Source organism: Rhinolophus sinicus, linkage group LG03 (genome assembly GCF_036562045.2).
Source record: "Rhinolophus sinicus isolate RSC01 linkage group LG03, ASM3656204v1, whole genome shotgun sequence".
Taxonomy (NCBI): domain Eukaryota; kingdom Metazoa; phylum Chordata; class Mammalia; order Chiroptera; family Rhinolophidae; genus Rhinolophus; species Rhinolophus sinicus.
In genome coordinates, this window is record NC_133753.1 from 142,384,062 (window position 1) to 142,402,928 (window position 18,867).

Here is an 18,867-nt window from a genome sequence, read left to right on the forward strand (position 1 = left end):
TATTCTTTGAACTTTGTTAAAGTGTGTTTTATGGCCCAGAATGTGGTCTGTCTTGGTGAATGGACATGTATAGCATGAATGATGGATTCTGGTCAGGTTTCATCAGTTAACCACATAGTGGCCAAGATTTAGGTTTATTCTCAGTTCTCTAATCTTTCCTCTGACTCGTCACATTCACTGCTTCTTTCCTAAAGAAGCTGAGTTCAAGTAATAGTAGAAACTGTTCTCTTGGTTAGCATTTGGTTGATTCAAGTTTAATTCTTAAGACTGGTTTATACTTTGGGTTTTGGTTTATTTTATTTGTACTGAGATAAAAACTTAAAGCAAATTTGATTAATTTTTAGAAAATCAGGAGATATACTAAATTGTTCATTTCTAAGAGAGAATTTATTTTTTTACTGTTGTGCCATGGTTTTATCCATGTTACAAAGTCAAGAATGAACACAACTTTGTAACTTTGAAGAAAAAAACTTGTCTGTAAATTGTGGGTCCTGTTGAAATGAACATTCTCTTGATTTTTATTGAAGTGATCATACGATTTGTTTCACCAAATATTTAAAAATCATGCTTTTATCTCAAAAGTATTTTTTCAATCATTCGTTATTTGTTAAGCACCATCTATGTGTCAGGTACTGGTTTTGGCAACAAGGATATATCTGTTTATAAAATACAGACGGTCCATTATGGAGCTTATGTTTTATTGGGAGGTCGGATGACAATCATATGAGACATAGTATGTGGTAAATGCAATGAAGAAAGATAAAGCACATTAAGGGATCAAAAATGATTGGGGAGCTTATTTTTCATAGGGCATTTAGGGAAAGTCTCAATGAGGAGGTGACGTTGGAATAAATGTGAATTTATATATATATACATTCAGACTATATGCCTGGGACCTATGAGTACATATTTATGAACTGCGCCCTAAAAACTTACTGTAGTATCAGGCACAAAGCTCATATTGTCGTTAGCTGTATAAATCTTTTGATAAAGTTATATATTACCATTTTTCTAAACAGTGAACAGGAAAGTGATGTATATATTTTATTTCAAAAACCCTATGGTAGTAGGTGATACTATATTTTATTTAATAAATTGCATTTTTGTGCCAAATTTTTTAGTCTTGTAAGTTATTACAATTCTGGAGAGAATACAGCTCATTCACTCAAAATATCCCGATGTTATACCATATCTTTTGCATCTAAAACAGACTTAGTAATTCTGTTGTTAAAATAGATTAAGTATCTCTAATGTTTTGGCCATAAACAAAAAATTTAGGGAAACCTGAAACAATTTCAGCTTTTGATAACTTTAATATTGAAACTCAGGACATGTTAATGTCTGATTATGATGTTTTGTGTTATACTTATATTGTATTTTTATTTCATAAACATTTCTAGATGTTATGAGAACCAATCTGCTCATATGTACGTACTTTTAAAAATGACTTTGGGAAAAGTGCAATTAATATAATGGCACTGAATGTCTGCTTGAACTAGAACTAGATGACCTCTATAGTTTGATTCAAGGTTCTGTGATTCTGAATATGTGAGTTTCTGGATATTGTTGATGTACATTTAGTTGAATATACATTGAGGGAACAAAGGAGGGAATATTCAATTTGTGTTAAGTTCAAGAAGAGTTCCCAAAGGATTGATTGGATTAGGTGTTTAAAGGTAAGTAGAAGTATGTCAGATAGATAAGAAATTGAATTTTACTTTTCCTCAATAATAACAATAGCTGCATTAACTTAATGATTAATATTTAGCTACTCTTATTAACTCATTTAAATTCCTATGGAAAATCATACAGCTAGTGGTAGTGAAATTTGACTTTAACCCAGGCTGTTTGGCCACTGTACTTTAGTGCCCATCTTATTGTTTATCTTTGATAAGTTTCACCTTACGAAAAGGACTAAATTTCAAAAACATTTTTCTATAGAAATAATATTATAATTAGTGACTATTACATGTCTAGAAACTCCTTCTCAACCTGGTTAAAAGCTAATATTACATCTCTTATGGTGTTAGAGAAATTAATCATCACTGTCATGCATCTAATGAGTGACCGTTCTAACTCAGATGCCAAACACTGACACTGCTGCAGTAAGTCACAATAAGGATTCCGTCAAATTCCTTTCACTTGATTTTATTTATCATAAAGATCCTTTAGGGAAAAAGTAGACACTCAAGATGATAATGATGGGTCTTTGCAGTAAATTCTTGGGAGTAGAGAGGTTTGGATTGTGTAAAAAAGATGAGATGGAAATACTAAGGGGCATTGGAGAGAGAAAGGGAGACTACTCCACAAATAGAAATACTTAATGAAAAAGAAATTTCAATAAGCTATTCTGTTCTATATTACAAATATATAATTATAGACTGCTGTCAGTTAATGTCACAAATAAAGCACTATAAAGCTGTAGCGATTTTTAAGTAAATGTAATATTTTTATCTTTGTGATAAGCCTTTGAAATATTAATCTGAATTGCTTATTTTTTTATGGTTATCTATGTCTTCTCTTTACATAATGCTTAGCTGATTTTTTGTTATCTTTTACCTGTTGATTGCTAGTGTTTGCCCAAATGCAATGATCCTCATAGAAAAAGCAATGGCATAGTTTCCTGCTTTCTTCACCTGAAAGAAGTCTACTAGAGGATTTTGCTCCACCAAAACTTAATTAACTTGAATGTTTATTATTTGTATCATTTAAGAAGACTTTGGCCATTTTTGTTATGAGTACAAATGATTGAAAATGGTTCCAATTTTTTTATGGGTTATGAGCATATGTATTTAAGTTTAAGTGTTTCATGACTAGAACCATTTGTTTCTGGATACAGTCTTGCTCAAGAGAGAAGCCATGATGTTTTTTCCTCAAAAGTTTTGCTTTTATTAACGGCTAACTTCATTAGAATTTTACTTCTACTTAAATTTATGCTTACTACTTCTCCCCTTCTTTCCCTTATTAAATTAGTTAACGTTAGGACAATGAAGTCTCACTGTATAATTTATCACTAGACAGCTAAGGTTGGATAGATCAGATGTTTCATAATGAATATACTAATCTTTTCCTTCCAGTCTTTAAGACAAAAAAGTAGAAAAGAATCTGGATAACTGGAATTAGAATTGATTTCCAACAATGTATCTTCTAGTCAGGAGGGACAGAAAACAAAGTTTTGATAACATTCATTGTAATGTAAGTCATAACTTTAACTGAGACATTATTGGTTCATTAAGACTAAAATGATTTCCTAATTAGATTTCAACTAACATTCTTGATTTTTAATGAAGAGCTTCTTAGTCATTCATATCAGAGGTATTTACAGTCATAGCTCTTTCTCTTGATAGTCACTTAAACATTTCAGATCATAAAGAAAATGAATAAGAGAGAATTAGAATTGGCCGAGATAAATGAAAACAAATCAAAAAACTAGAACTTGAATTCACAAATCAGAGAAATTCCCACAAACCACTAATTGAATAAAAATGCTGGGCAGTGGGCTAGGTGTACTCCTGTACATTTACTTGGAGCTGTGATTTCCTTTCAGGTCTCATAAATGTTTACTTATTTAATCCTTATGAGAAAGGGATAAGTATTCGTTCCTAATAGCAATAACTACACATCACGGTCTTTGATGGTATTTAGAAATGGTAAATATGTGAATGCCAACAACCTGTTGTGTAATTAAAATATTGCAATCATCAACAATAAGATCTTTTAAGATTTTGGAGATGATTTGCCAACTCATTATTTTATAGATAAGGAGTGTGTCTCAGAGAGGGCTTGTCTAATTGCTAGGTAACTAGTTAATGACAGAACTACTGTGACCCTAGTGTGTTTAGTTATTCAACACATTGAAATATTTACAGTGAATGCATCTTTCTAATAGTTAAAACATTCGGGGTTCAGTTTAATTTCTTGGCTTTTGTATATGGCTTAAAACTTAGTTAAGCTGAAATTTTTATTTTAAATTTGTTTAGTGAAGCTTTGTTACTGTACTTAATGAAATTGTAATTTATAGTTTGTTTAAAAGTATTTGTAACACAAGTACCTATTGCATTGAGAAGATTATCTTGTAAAAATAGGTATACCTCTTCCTCTCTGATTTGTAGAAAGCACAATATATTGTCTTTTGATCTTGAAGTGAATAATTTTCATCTTTATGCTAAACTTTATTGCTTGGCACATGGTAGGAACCTGAATGTAGTGAAACAGTGGGTAAATTTATGCTTTATTCTCATTTCACCTAAAAGGTAAATATTCAACTTGTATTGAAAGCCTGCTGTGCTAGGTACTTCCTTGATAATGGAGATGGGGCTGAAGAAATGAGATGAATACAGTTTTAGCAGGGGAGAGACACTTAAATTGATGGTCACAGTTGAGAATGGTAAAGGCTGTTTCGGAGTTTTGAGTATGTTTTTAGCAAGGAATGTTTTATAGAGGAAGTGAAGGTTGAGGAATGAGGAGGAATTGGTCTGAACAAGGTTCCTTGTTAAGTGTCAAGTACAAATTTATTAGTTTTGACTAATGCCTTCTTAGAATATAGATCTGTAGGGATATTTTCTGTAATGTCAGAAAGTACAGTTTAGGAAGAATGGCAGAATTTAGGGATGCCTCCTTCCACTGAACCTTTTGTTTGTTACTTATCAGGACTATAATGAAACATTTATGCATGTCTAGAGATGAAGTGGCTTGTTAACATCTTTAAAAATATTTCATTCATCAACATTTTAATGACTGGTTTGCTTTATATGAGATATTGCATAATTCATGTAACCTGTATCTGGAAATTTACCTTAAAATAAATAACTTAATTTTAATATTAATGTTAAAATGGTTTATGAATTATATTTAATTAGAATTCCTCTTCTGAAAAATTATCTATCCTTGCTCTCTATTTGTTGGTTTTCCACTCTGTCTTACCGATTTATATTGAGGAAAATGTCCTAAGTTTATTTTTAAATTTAATCAAATTCTGAAAAACCGGCCTGATACCATCTTCAGCAGAAAGCCTGGAGCTGCTGCTTTTGAATATAGTTATGTCAAATTCATGCATTCTGCGTTGTCTAAAATTAAGATATTTAGGATGTATCTAGGCATTTTATTGAGGGTTTATGATTTTTGAACTTAAAGTACTTTAATTTCTTACTCTTGAGTTGGAAAACAGCAAAACTTTCTGGTTGTATTTTTTTTACTTAAAGAAATTACAAATGTATTGTGCTGTGAAACATTGAAGCTGGCAACGGAACTAATCCTGTAAATAATTAAATTTGAAAACCCATGTGCTTGAGTTCAAAATCATAGTGTTGATAGTTGTACTGTATACTTCCTTTTTTGCTCGTTTTACCTTCTTATATATATAATTCTATTTGTCGTATTAATTTAGACTGTAAAATTGCTGTTTGGTTGATCCAAACAGGTAAATATCTGTGGTTTCAATGATTAAATCAATAAATGTATACTAAATATAAATAGATGGCCTTTATTTCTAGCTGATTTCGTGCAAAAACCTTTTGTTATTTTCATTTTATTTGTTTAGTGAAGGCCTCCTTTTCTTATTTTCAGGACAGGTTATTGTGTCTGTAAGGCCTGGAGTTATACTATAAAATCAAATAAAAGCCAAGATAGCTTATACAATCAACCCTGGGATTCTAGAGGTGGTCTGTGGGCAGGAATTCTTGCCTGTTAAAGATCTGTGGTGCTTTGGCATTATATGGGAGAATTTCTCTTCTGGGTTAAATCTAGACAGCCCTCAATCCTAGTAAAGAACCTATTGAAAGTAATCATTTTTAGAAACCCAGCTTGGGTCTGTCAGTCATCCACATGTATAAGTTCATTAGCCCTTTCTTCTCAAGTTTCTGGACCTCCTCTCCGTCACGTTGCCAAGATCTTGACCCTGTTGTGGTTATTCTTCAAGGACTCTCAAACTTTGTTCACTTAGTTTTAAAATTTCATACATCTCTATGCCTGTTTGTACTTCCACTCAGTAGGACAATGTCTCATAAAGTTGTACTTTCTTTAAAAAAAAAAAAAAGACACATTTATTCAGCATCATGATTAGACTGTTACAATTAGCAATCAACAGCATGGGTACAAAAAGAAAAATCTACATTGAAACCTTTTGTTGGAATGCTTTACACTTTTTACAGAACAGAAACAAATAATGTGTTATACAATTAGTCACAAAGTCCTCGAGTTTTTTGCCCATACACATGAGTATTGTCTAAAACATGTCTTCTTTGTAGCAGCTAGGCCCTGCCACCACTGTGCTTGGCTGAGCTCACAAATCTGTTGTAACCTGTAGCTTCCCTGTCACTTCTCTGGCTCTCCTCTCCTGCTAAGCTTTGTTTCCTGGCAGTAATTACCTTCTGCCACTGCCATAGCTACTGCTGCTGCTGGAACCACCACAGCCACCTTGGTTTCGTGGTTTGGTAAAGTACTGGTCTCCACCACCATAAGGGCCAGAGCTTCTGCCTCCAAAGTCTCCTTTCATGGGTCCACAATTTGAAGATTGGTTGTTATTGCCAAAATCACTGTAGCTTCCGCCGCCTCCAACATTGCTTCCATCACTACTAAATCCATTATAGCCCTCCCCACTGCACCATATCATCCATCAACACGACTGCCTCCAAAGCCACCTTGACCACTGATGTCTCCTGCACGACCAAAGTCATTCTCACCAAAACCACCTGCTCAACCACCACTGAAGTTTCCAGAACCACTTTGACCTGTTTGGCTGGAGGAAGCACTAGCCATCTCTTACTTAGTTAGGGCTTTCCTTACGTCACAGTTGTGGCCATTCACAGCATGGTGTTTCTGAATGACAGGCTTGTCTACAGATCATGGTCACCAGAGGTGACAAAAGCAAAGCCTCTCTTTTTGCCACCGCCTTGGTCAATCATGATTTCAATGACTTCGATGTTCCCACGCTGCTCAAAATCATCTCTTATGTCATCTTCAGAGTCTTCTTTAATACCACCGACACAAATCTTTTTCACAGTGAAGTGGGCACCAGGTTTTTGAGAATCTTCTCGAGACAGCCCTCTTTGGTCCCGCAACTCTTCCACCTGCCTTGTGTGGCCTTGCTTTCATGGCTGCACCCACCTCATCCACAGCGGCATAGGTGACAAACCCAAAGCCTCTAGAGCACTTGGTGTTTGGGTCCCTCATCACCACACGCTCTGGGAGCGTTCCCCACTGCTCAGAATGGCTCAGGCTCATCGGTTGTTTCAAAGCTCAAACCTCCACTGAAGCGCTTCTGCAGCTGTTCAGGCTCCTTGGGAGACTCTTAGACATGACGACCGCGGGAAGGGAGACTGACGATGCTTCCTCGGCGGCGTCCACCCATAGGAAGGTATAAAGTTGTACTTTCAACTTATACATTTGGTCTGATCTATTTCTGATTCTTAAGTGATTAAATTCCCGCAATTAACTTCTTTCTAGAATCTTCAGCACCTCCCTAACATCGCTTCCTTCCCTTAAAAAATATATTTATATACACAAACCATTCTAGTAACTATCAGATTTTTCTCTTATTGCTTAGTTTCTCCAAGGAATAATTATGCCAATTATTGCTATCATATCTTTACATAACCATCTAAGTTTTATCCTTACCTACTGATACTTCCCTTGCAATTTCTAATCTCATGCCTAATTCCTTTTTTCTTAAAAATCAGAATTCTTTTTGATTTTACTTTTATTTTTGAAGCTATTTTAGTTCAGGCTATGTATTTCAGTAGATTTCTAATCTGGTTATTTGCTTCCAATTACTTTTACCCCTGCACTTTATTTTTTCACTATAGTGACAGAGTTATCCTTCCAAAAATTTGATTACTTCCAGGCTTAAGATCTAAATACCTGTAGAAAAGTCCATTGTATGCAACCCACACCGAAGTCTAGCCATGTGGAACTGCTCATTATTTTGGAACATGCGTTTACTCTTGGTACACATAGGTACATCTGACTAAATTTCTCTTCCTTTTTTGCCTGACAGGGACACTATAACCTTGTGAGACTAGTTCAGATGTCACCTCTGTGAACCAGTCATTCCCAGCTCTCCAGTGTAGATTTAATCACTCCCTTTCTGGGAGTGCTCCTGTTATAGTGATACCCGTACCGTACCACTTATCACGTATTATTTGTAGGTGGTATTGAGGGGTGGTTAACACTTTAAGAGTTTGATCAAATCAAATATGATGGAAGAAATGAGTTGTTCTCTCAACCTTGAACTTAGATATGGATTAGTTCCAAGGTCTTAGGTAGACTAGATTGTAGCCAAATCAATGGTATTTACATATCAAAAGATAAAAATAATTTTTAGATAGACTTTTTTCTAAAGAAAGAGCATATCAGTTGGAAAGTAGTTTTATGAGGAAAGTCTAGAAAAACAGTTTAAATAGTCAGAATTGAACATATTTATCCAGAACTATTTAGGGTTGAGAGTATTTTACACTCTAGAGGGCTATTCTGTGTGTTTTTTCAGACTTCAGCACTGCCTGAATGAAATGCCTCTCAATGCTGCCTTTTGCTCTCAGTCACTACTCACCAAGCAGGCTGCTTATAATTTGACTTCCACTGTATCATTAAGACAGTAATCGAATGGAACACTTAGTGAATTTGAACATCTGATCCCTTGGTAGTTTGTTTTACTGTAAATCAATTGATAAAACTCTTCAAACTGATTATTGCCAGTCTGTCTCATGCAGATTGGTTGTATCAGCACAGCATGTTTTTTGTGTGTTCTGAAAAGCTGAGGGTGCAGCCAAGGTTGTGTCCTTGGGAGGCCTGTCTGAGGCTTGTTAGTCCATTTCCTTGATATTCGTCCTTCAATCTACAGCTATCCTGTCAGTGACTCTAGGATTCTACCAGTCATCCAAACTAAAATATCCTGAAATAAACTTTAAGGCATTCCTCAGTTTTATTCTACAGTTGTTTTGCTTTATGTTCAGTCACACTCAAAGTTTGATTGGTTTTCTTTTTATCCTTTTCTTTCCTTTTTAGTTTCAACCACTTCTACCTTAGTCTTAGGTTTTTCTCTTCAATTGATCAACATGTTGCTATGTGTTACTTTCTTTATATGTTACTTGCTTTATTTCATCCTCCTACCACTGCCTGTTGGTCTTTCAAGGTGAAGTTTTTAAACACATCAGCTAAATGTGTCCTTTTGGTTTTAATGACTCTTGACAATGTAAAATTCTGTCTTTATCTTATTTCTCACAATTCTTTGTCGTATACTAAAGTCTGCTTTGGTTGAGATAGATTTTTTGCTATTCCATAGTTACTGTTCACATTTGTTATTTAGCTTGGAATTCCTTTCCTTATACTCTTCCATCTGTATGATTTCAATTTCCACCTTAGTTCTTGTATACTTTATGTAACTTTCATATTCAATTTTTTAAATTTCTGTAACCCTTTGTTCATAGTACTATGAAATTCTGTGCTGCAATATTAATGTATTTGTTGTTAGCTAATATGAATTTTCATATTAGGTCTGTTAAGACAGATTCTTTTTCCGTAATGCCATTCATTCATTCATTCATTCTTCAACAGATCGGTAGTGCCCTGCACTGTGCCTTGACTTATTGTAAATGTCACTGTGCTACGTATTTGTGATACAGCAGTCAGTAAAACTCAAAAATCCTTTGTCAAGTTCCTGATAACAGCCAGCAAGATGTTGAATGCATTTTACACTGACAGACAGTATTTGTTAAATTAAATTTTTATTTGCTTTTCTTATTTATAAGTATAAATAATATCTGTAGTGACATAATTTGGATTTGCAGTGATTTTTTTCACATTGTTTGAGACCCTAACTCATTCGTCACATAATATATAACGTTTTATAGCTATAACCAAAGTAAGAGAAGCTGCACCCCTACTTCCTGCAGTACTGTTCCTACCCTTAGTACATGTCCTCTCCTACCTGGGCAGTTGCCTTAGTGCTGCTGGGCTGTCCCTCATCCATTCTTTATAGGTTGTCCAGAAGGATTCTTGCATACTGATCTGATCATATTACTTTTCCTGGGTTTCCTATTGCCTGTGTGTTAAATTGTAAACCCATTAGTTTTGCTCTTCAGTATCTGGTTTGAACCTACTACCTACCATCCCATTTGAAGCAGATGTCACTGATGGTTCACCAAACTGAGTCTGTTGGGTCTTGACTCATGCTTTACCTTCCAAAATGCCCCTTCACAGCTTTTTGCCCTTAATGGTTTCTACTTTTGCTATGTTCTCATAGAATGCTCTGCCTGTCTTCTCATCATTTTGTATTATAATGGTCCATTTACTCTCCTAGTGGACTGGTTGCTCATTGATGGCAAGGACTGCTGTTTATCCCTGTTGCTTGCAAGTGGTCTGATGCTCAGCACATGTAGTTTTTTGCTCAATAAATGTTCATCAAATGTACTGAGTCAACTTAGTGGAAAAAGCATTAGGTTGGAAATTAAGGATCTGGGTTCTGGATAAGTCTGTAACTGGGTAGTTCTGTGATCTTGAGTGTCAGAGTCTAATTTTCTTATTTGTAAATTGTTTAGAGATGGTTTGTTTAAATGGTCAAAGTTTGAATTCTAAGTTTTATGTGAATTTAGGTTGAAATAACAAAATTTAGACCTTTAAATTATTTGAGCATCTCTAAGAAGGCTGTCTCAACATGTCTAGCTATCAGTAAAATAAGCAAATGGTAAGAAACAAAAAATAGGGAGGTTATTGAGTAACATCCTCTTTTTCTCCCTTCTAACTTATTCATGAGGTGATAACTGGAACTAGTTTGGGTGGTCTGAGTCCCAACTATGTTTACAAATATGTCTTCTAATAATAAACAATGTCTGCTTTGTTTTAGTCTGCTTGTCCGGAGAGCTAGTTTAATGAAAAAAGACAAAATGTCAAGTTCACTGAAAACACAATATTCCAAGTTAGAATTTTAAAATTGCAGCCTGTTTGTATTTAAGTTTGGGGAATTTTGTTTTCAGTATTGACAAGCAAGATAAAATATTGCTATTTGATGTATTTTATTTCTTTGAGAATTGTTTAATTTTCCTTGGTTAAAAAAAAAATTTAACTTACCTAGAAATGATTACTGACAAAAATTGAAATGATCGTTCTTTTAGAGACTAAAGGCAAATAGCTCTTTCATGCTCTTCATGGTCTCAGGTTAATAGATGTGGAAAAGATTGAAGCCTAAGTTTCCCCAGTGTTCACCCTTCTTGTGTGCTTATGAGCTATTTCATACGTGACTTTCCCCACTCCCAGTTTTGAAGAGAATCAGGGGCCTGGGGGCAGTGAATCCAAACAGAAACCATCTCTTTGGTCAAGTTACTGTTTTGAAGCATTAATAATACGTTTAAGGCCACTTGAATCAATGACCCATACGGTTGTGTTTTTGAGACTTCAGCCAGGGTGGACTGTAGCTTCACTGCATCTCTGTCCAGTTTAACAGTTCTCTGTTGTGAAATTTATGTTTGTTTATGGTTAAGTTTATTTAAGCATTCTCTTTTAATTAAATTGTAATGGAAAATATTCAGGAAATTTGACTTTTAACTGAAACATTTCAAAAATTCTGCTTTTGTATAAACTTATACATAGATGTTAAGTTGGGCAGTGAAGTCAGGTTATTGGAATGGTTTGCTTTTAAGTTTCAAATAGTTTTATCTCTTAGTTAATGAATGAATACTTTATGTTTTAATATATTAATCTCTGGCATGTACACTGTAATTGTCAATTGCATAGTAATGTCTCAAAAGTTGATCTAAGTTTAGTATTAATGTATTAAATTTATAATATATAATTCTGTAAAATGATTGCCATTTTGAAAATATATTCCAAAGATTATTTCCTAAATCAATATTGAAAGGAATAACTTTGGTGAAGTGTTTTCCACATAATTTAAAAATTACCTCTCCAAAAGTTAAGGTAGATTCCGGTATCAGGATAAAAATGACATTTTCTTTCAATAGCACATATATAAAGCGTCTTCTAACAGAAGATACATACATTCTAAGAAAGATTTGTTGGTTTCTATTAGAAAATTGGAAGACTTCCATTAAATAATTATTTAGCACAATACATACTTGTAGATGAGGTTTTGAGTAAGTATTTCAGCTTTATTTAAAAAGATGAAAATGGCACAGTGAAGGAATGGAATGAGTTACACTTTGGCATTGAATGTTTTTTAGTCAAACACTAACTACAACACTGATAATATGCCAGCTATATTATGGTGTTCGCCTTTCTCAACATTGGTCTCTTTAATTATTCCTTTGCCTCCATATTTAATTAGTCTCTGAATTCTGCAACAGTATCTTCGTAACTCTTGTCTTCTGAGTACCTTATCATTTCTGGTCTGGATTATTGATAAACCTAGTTGATATTCCTAATTCTGATCAATCCAGTTTGCTGATTTTTGTTTGTTTTGCCTTCATGTGGTTTACCTCTTCAGTAGTGCGTCTATCAGCAATATCTCATTAGGCTTATTGATTTGGAGTAAGAGAGGAGAGTTAGGCAAGATGCCGCTGTTCCTCAGTTCATCACATTTCATCATAAGTTCCAGGTTAGTCTTTCTGAAATGCCATTTAGTAATATCTGTAACATTTATTAGTTGTGACTCGGATATGATTTGTTATTAAAGGGTGTACATTCTAATAAATTGTTACATGTTTGTGAGAAATTGTACTAGATGACCTTGATTCTGTGATACTATCACTTCTTTCAAGACTAGATTGAAGTTCACTTTGTTCACAGAACTTTCTCTGACTGAAAAATTATCCTTTGCTTTTAAGTCTATAATCTCAAATACACCAACCCTCTGACATACTTGCTAATATATTTCTTGTCCTTGTTCTGCCTGAAAGAGTTCTTTGTAATGGCATTCATTGTATGGAGATTGCAGAACTTCTATCACAAACTACACAGAAAATGGGATAGTAAATTCGAGTGATAGGAAATGTGAAAGAAAAAAGGTAAAAATGTAACCTTTGATGTTAGGTGAATATAAAAGTGGTCTGAGCCTTAACCCAATTGGTAGAATTTAAGGCATTAAAATATCCACAGTAAAACCATAGCTGAGGTAGTTTCAAAGACATTTTAAAAACAGTCCTGTTTAAGAGCCATTTTTACTTACTTTTTTTTTTTTTTACTTACAACTGTACATGCTTGTTTCTCTTTTTAAATTAAGCATTTGGTCTTTTGCTAATTGATTTATGAGAACTTTATTTATAATATCTAATAAAGTAAAATATCCCTTTGTGATGTTAGTTACAAATGCTTTTCCCCAGTTAGTCTTTTCACATTGTATTGCTTCTCTATGCAGAAATTTGATTCTTTAAAATTAATAAACTTAATCTATTAGGGCAGTTTTGGGTTCACAACAAAATGAAATAGAGAGTACAGGGAGTTCTTGTATACCTGTCCTTACACGTGCAAAACCTCCCCCACTGTGAACATCCCACACCATAGTGGTATATTTGTTGGAATGATGAAAAACCGATCAAACAATTTGTTACAATCAATTAAGTTTGATTTTTCAATTTATTTTCTTAGTTGTTTTTTATCTTTTAGACTGATACTTTTTGAAAGGCCTTTATTCTTGATATTAAATGTTATCCTGTAATAATAGTGATAACAATAACAACAAATGGTATTAACTCATATTAACTTCTTACTCTGTACCAGGCACAATTCCTCATAACAGCTTGATTAGGTAGGTTGAATTATTAACTTCATTATATAGAAGAGAAAATAGAGGCACAGAATGTTTAAATTACCTGTTACACAGCTAGTAGATGGTGGATTCTATCCCAGGTAGTTTGGGTCCAGAGCTCATGCTTTTAAACCAATATGCTATACTGCTTTTTAAAAAAACATTTTATCTTCTTTATGTACTTGTTTGGTATATTAGGTTTGAGGTAGGAATTCAACCTTATTGTTGGATGGCTTGGGTAGAGGAGGAGCCACCAAAGAAGAGTTAGAAAGAATTGATTGTCACCATGGGAGTAAAGCCATGGATGTGGTAGACCTCTAGGGAAACTGCTGAGATTTAAGATTAGGAAATGTAATTTGGCAAGATAAAGTGATTTTGGTGGTAGGTGTTTAAATGGAACGGGCTGAAGCGGAAGTCAGATGGGACTGTGTTGGGTATGAGAAAATAGAAGCTGTGAGAAAAAGTCTTGAAAAGTGGCTGCATGAGGAGGGAGGAGAGCTGTAGAGTAAGGGAAAATTGTTGTTATTTTTTAGGAAGATGAAAGAAATTTATAGATGTTACAACGCTGATAAGAAGCATTTAAATAGAGGAGATTAAAGAAGATACAGGATGGAAGTTATTCTGTGGTTGAGGTTCATGAAAATCAAAGAGAGGAGAAGCTCTGAAGCACAGATGTAGGGATTTGCTTTGTATAGGAATGTTCTTTTATTTCTAGAGGGTGTGGAAAAAGACTGGTGCAGATACAAGTGATTGAGAGCTTGTTCGTGGCAAGTGATAGTTCCCATCTGTTGGTGTGTATTTTCTCTGAAGTAGGAGTCCTCTGCTGCGCTGAGAGTTCGAAGATTGAAGGTGGTTGGAGGTGTGAAGAAACGAGGTTTGGAGTTTAGCTATGGAGAGGAATTGATGAGAAAAGAAACTAATGGAAGTTTTGAACATGGTTGAAGGCCCACCCACTGGAAGTTGGTGATGACAGCATGAGTTAAATTTTATTTTCTAGTGACTTTCAGGCCATCACACTTAATATAATTAACACTCTAATCATTCACTATCACCCTAAAATTAAAAAATAGTCGTGCTGCTTTTAAAACTTGCCAAGTTAGTGTTTTATGAGTGTTGAATAGAATAAATTTGGAGAAGGATGGAAAAAAATTACTGCTTTTCACTTCATTTTGATACGTTTAAATAATGGAGAACATTTCTTGAATAGATTCTGAATGTGTATGCTGATTCACTTAACTTTTGTTCACATGGATGTCACCCTTGGGTAACTTGCAGAAGATTATAAGATGAAATTGTGTATTTTAAGTTTAAACTTATGTGGTCCTGAATGCCTAAATGCCAGAATAATACATGTTTTAATAGTAAACTCATCTTTCTTAAAGTATAATTTTCAAAATGTATGAAGTTTTCCAGCAATGTCCTCAAATCTACATTCATTCATTATTAAACTTTTTTTTTTTTTTTTTTACACAGGGTGTAATAGGTATACAGCTGGTTGTTACAATGGTGATGGCCAGTGTCATGCAGAAGATTATACCTCACTATTCTCTTGCTCGATGGCTACTCTGTAATGGCAGGTAAGTGAAGGCTAGGCTGATTGTGACTTGGCACTTTCACATCTCTATTTACTTTACCAGTTTGATTAACTTCCTAGATAGTTAAGCATTAATTCCTGTTTTCTAAAAACATGGCAAAGGAATGTCATGAGAAAAATTTAGCGTCCTTATTGTTCTTACTTGAGATATTAGTTTATCTGATTAGCACAAAGGTGATAGGGTCATGGTCAAAAATTCAGAACCTCTCCTTCCCTGTCCCCTTTGTCCATGGCCACTGAAAATAACATAACTTTACTACTTACTTTTTTAAAAAGTTGGTCAGCAAAAGGGTGAGACTGTAAATTGAAATGCTTAAATATTTTCACCATTGTTAGAAAAAATGACTCAAAGCATATGTCCTATTATTATTGATGGCTCAGTTGAGAGTTTATTATGAGTGAAGTGTTCTTTGTTTTACTGCAAAGAATTTTAAACTTAATTTAGCAAGGAGGAGGTTAAGTTATTTTGTAGGATTTTAATTTTGCCTACTATCCCCACACCTTCACAAAGGAGCTAAGTTGTCTTGTTGAAATTTGTGTGGTAAAATGATAAAAGCAAAAATAAAGACGATAAATATAGGAGATAAATAGCGAGGCAAAAGTAGGAAAACTATCCACACAGAAATACATGCCAAAATCCTGTGTAATTATGAAAGGTAAGTTATAGATTTGGTACTAGGCCTATAATTTTACTCTAATTATTCACCTCCAATAAATAACCAAGCTCTGTTACTGATTTGTATGTCTGTTTTCCTTGTTTAGACCTTTTGACGTTAGAAAACAATCGATAGCTCACGTCTTCCTAATGATTTCACATACTGCAAGATAAATAATAAACCTTTAAGGGCCATTCTATCCACAAAGCTTAAATTTACTCCATGGAACTTATTTTCTTTAATTATTTATGTTCTTCCTCTGTATGCTTTATAGTTTTTCCATATCAGTGCTTAAATACAGAAAAATATTATTCAGACTGCTTAAAATATTTTTTGAACACTATATTTGTGTGTGTGTGTGTGTGTAATGTGTGAGAGAACAGCTGTTTGAGGATGATAATGACTAAAGTTATAGTAAAGTTGAAAGCCTCTATCAGACCTATTAATAAGTGCAATATCTATCCCCTGTAACAAGTTGTTAATATGTAGGGTTATGCCCTGTGTAATCTTGTTTACTTTTTTTGCTTAGCAAAAACTTTTTCTATAGATCATGAAAGGGTAAACATCAGCTAGGAAAATTATCATTTATTCTAAATAAATGGAATCTGAATTAATGGACTTGATAAAATAATACATTAATGTAGCTCTTTCTCTACTGAGAACTGCACATTTCTAGACAGTTTGTGATCAAACTCCAGTGAGACGTCCAGATCTCTTTTGGCTGTAAAGATCTTGGCAGCCTTGTCACATTTTTGTCTATATGCAATTTCCATGTTCTTAACATAACTTGATTTCCATTTGTTTGTATAAAACATATTTCTAGGTAAAAACTAAAATTTCAGAGATGAAAACTTAATTCTCTTTGTTAGTATTCAAACAATGTATTATATTTAAAGTCTTCACTTTTTTGACACGTATGTGTCATAAATATATATATATATATATATATATATATACTACTAATTTGAGGGGGAGCTCAATCTTTAAAAACAAATATGAAGTTGATGTTTTTTGATATTCTTGATTTGCCTTTGTAAACACTATATTTAATGTTAATGCTCTCTTGAATTCCAAATCAGATTCCAAGGTTACCAATCAGCGTTTTCCAGTAACGGTTACTCTTCTGCTATAAGTACACTTCCTCCCTGTTTTGTTTTTCTAAGACCTTTCTTTAATGTTAATCCTGAAATGTTTAGATCATGAAGCCAAATTCCTAACTCCATTGAATAAAATCATTGATTTTTACTCTTTTGGATTACTGTTTTACCAACTTTTTGTGATATGAAATGAAAGTTTTAATATTGAGAAAAATCTAAAAAAAAATTCTTACAAATTGTTCGTATAAATACTTATTGATCAGAAATGACAGTTTGCATTTTAAACCATATGATGCTGCTGAGTTGAAGATGGAGAAAGATCTGAGGGCATTCTTTGTCATCTATAAACTGCTTAAAGGAATTTAAGGGAAGAGGCCCTTGAGGACTTGTTAAATTATAAATAGTGTATGATGGCTTGGCAATGACTCTATTGCATAGAACTATTTAGTACAACGTTTCAAGTGAATATATGTGTAGATACCACAATGGGTTAGTCAAAGTATGACAGAAGAAATCTCTTTTTAGTTTCTCTGTATGTTGTCTTTGTATTTATTCCACTTGTATCATATCTTTAAATTGTAATAGATATTCATATTTTTCATAAAACTTATGGCTTCTCTTTTTGTATCATACAAATTAATTTGTTTATATCTCTCATCAACCACTGTCTCTTCTGACATGGAAGGTTTCAAACGGCACTTGATTCTATTATGTTGACTTAATGGAGTAAGCCTGCCATTTTCCTGAAGTAATAAATACCTTGAAGGAATAAACATTGTTTGCTTAAAAATAGCAGCCCTGTGATTTTTTAATATAAAAAAATTGACTCATTTTTTGGCACTTGTTGAATAACATTTATATATTGCTATTAACTGTTGTAGATCTAGTTAAAAAACAAAAACAAAAAAACACTTTATAGTCTTTAGCCTGGTTATTTCTGCTACCTCATTTGGATCTGTGCACTCTGAGCTAAGTAGGAGAGGAGATGGGCTGGGGTATGTTATGACTCAGACATCTCAATGTCTGAATTTAATAAAAGTGTCTCATTCAATTTCTTCAGACAGGAATGAGGGTCACATGGGGGAATCAGAGTGTGTTTGGGCAGCTCTCCAGATAGATCATTCACAAAATGGTGTTTCAAGGATTCAGCTATCCTTCAAGTGGTGACTTAGGGTTTCTAAGCTTCTTCTGTCTTGTGGCTCCTGCTACCTTGGAGTCCTGCGTTAGAGGCTTTGCCAGTTGGCAAGTAAAGAGAGAGGGAGGGAATATGGATCTTTCAGGAGAATCTAGGGGCCAAGCTTAGAAGTAGATGTATCATTTCTGCCCACATTACATAAGCTAGTGCCCTATGACTAATTAAGCCCAAAGTGCAAGGGAGGCTGGGAAATGTAGTTTTCATTTTACCTAGGAATTAAAGGCAGGATTGGTGAGTATCTAGTTCTCTGCTGTAGGTGATATTGTCTCCATTTTTACAAATGATAATACAAGTTTTAAATTTAGTCATGTTCACACACTGAAAAATGAAACAGATCCAGCCTTCTTACCCTGGAAATCTGATTCACAGTCTAGTATTTATTTGATTTTAGGCTTCGCATCCATTCCAGACCTTGTCCTGGAACTGACATACTTGAACAGTTTTGAATTTGGTGGAGGTAAACTTTTCTACAACTACTGTGACTTCTGTTGGCAGTTTCCAGAGTAATTTATTTAAGATTTTCCTTTTTCATCTTTTTTTTCATAGCTGTACTTAGTTTTAGGAGATATTATCTTCAGGTTATAAGTAGCATATAGTTTCTCTTTGCTTAATGTAGTCTTATGGCTTCTCTA

The 18,867-nt window shown here is 34.0% G+C and overlaps 1 protein-coding gene across 3 annotated transcripts in view; it reads left to right on the plus strand.

Annotated features, from left to right (window-relative positions):
- TMEM161B (transmembrane protein 161B) overlaps positions 1–18,867 on the plus strand; it is a 68,203-nt gene that overhangs the window by 4,573 nt on the left and 44,763 nt on the right. For all 3 annotated transcript variants that reach the window (XM_019734237.2, XM_019734238.2, XM_074328756.1), the window contains one exon: positions 15,167–15,270. In XM_019734237.2, the coding sequence (XP_019589796.2) occupies positions 15,167–15,270 (104 nt within the window). Of the gene's footprint in view, positions 1–15,166; positions 15,271–18,867 lie in introns of those variants that run through there.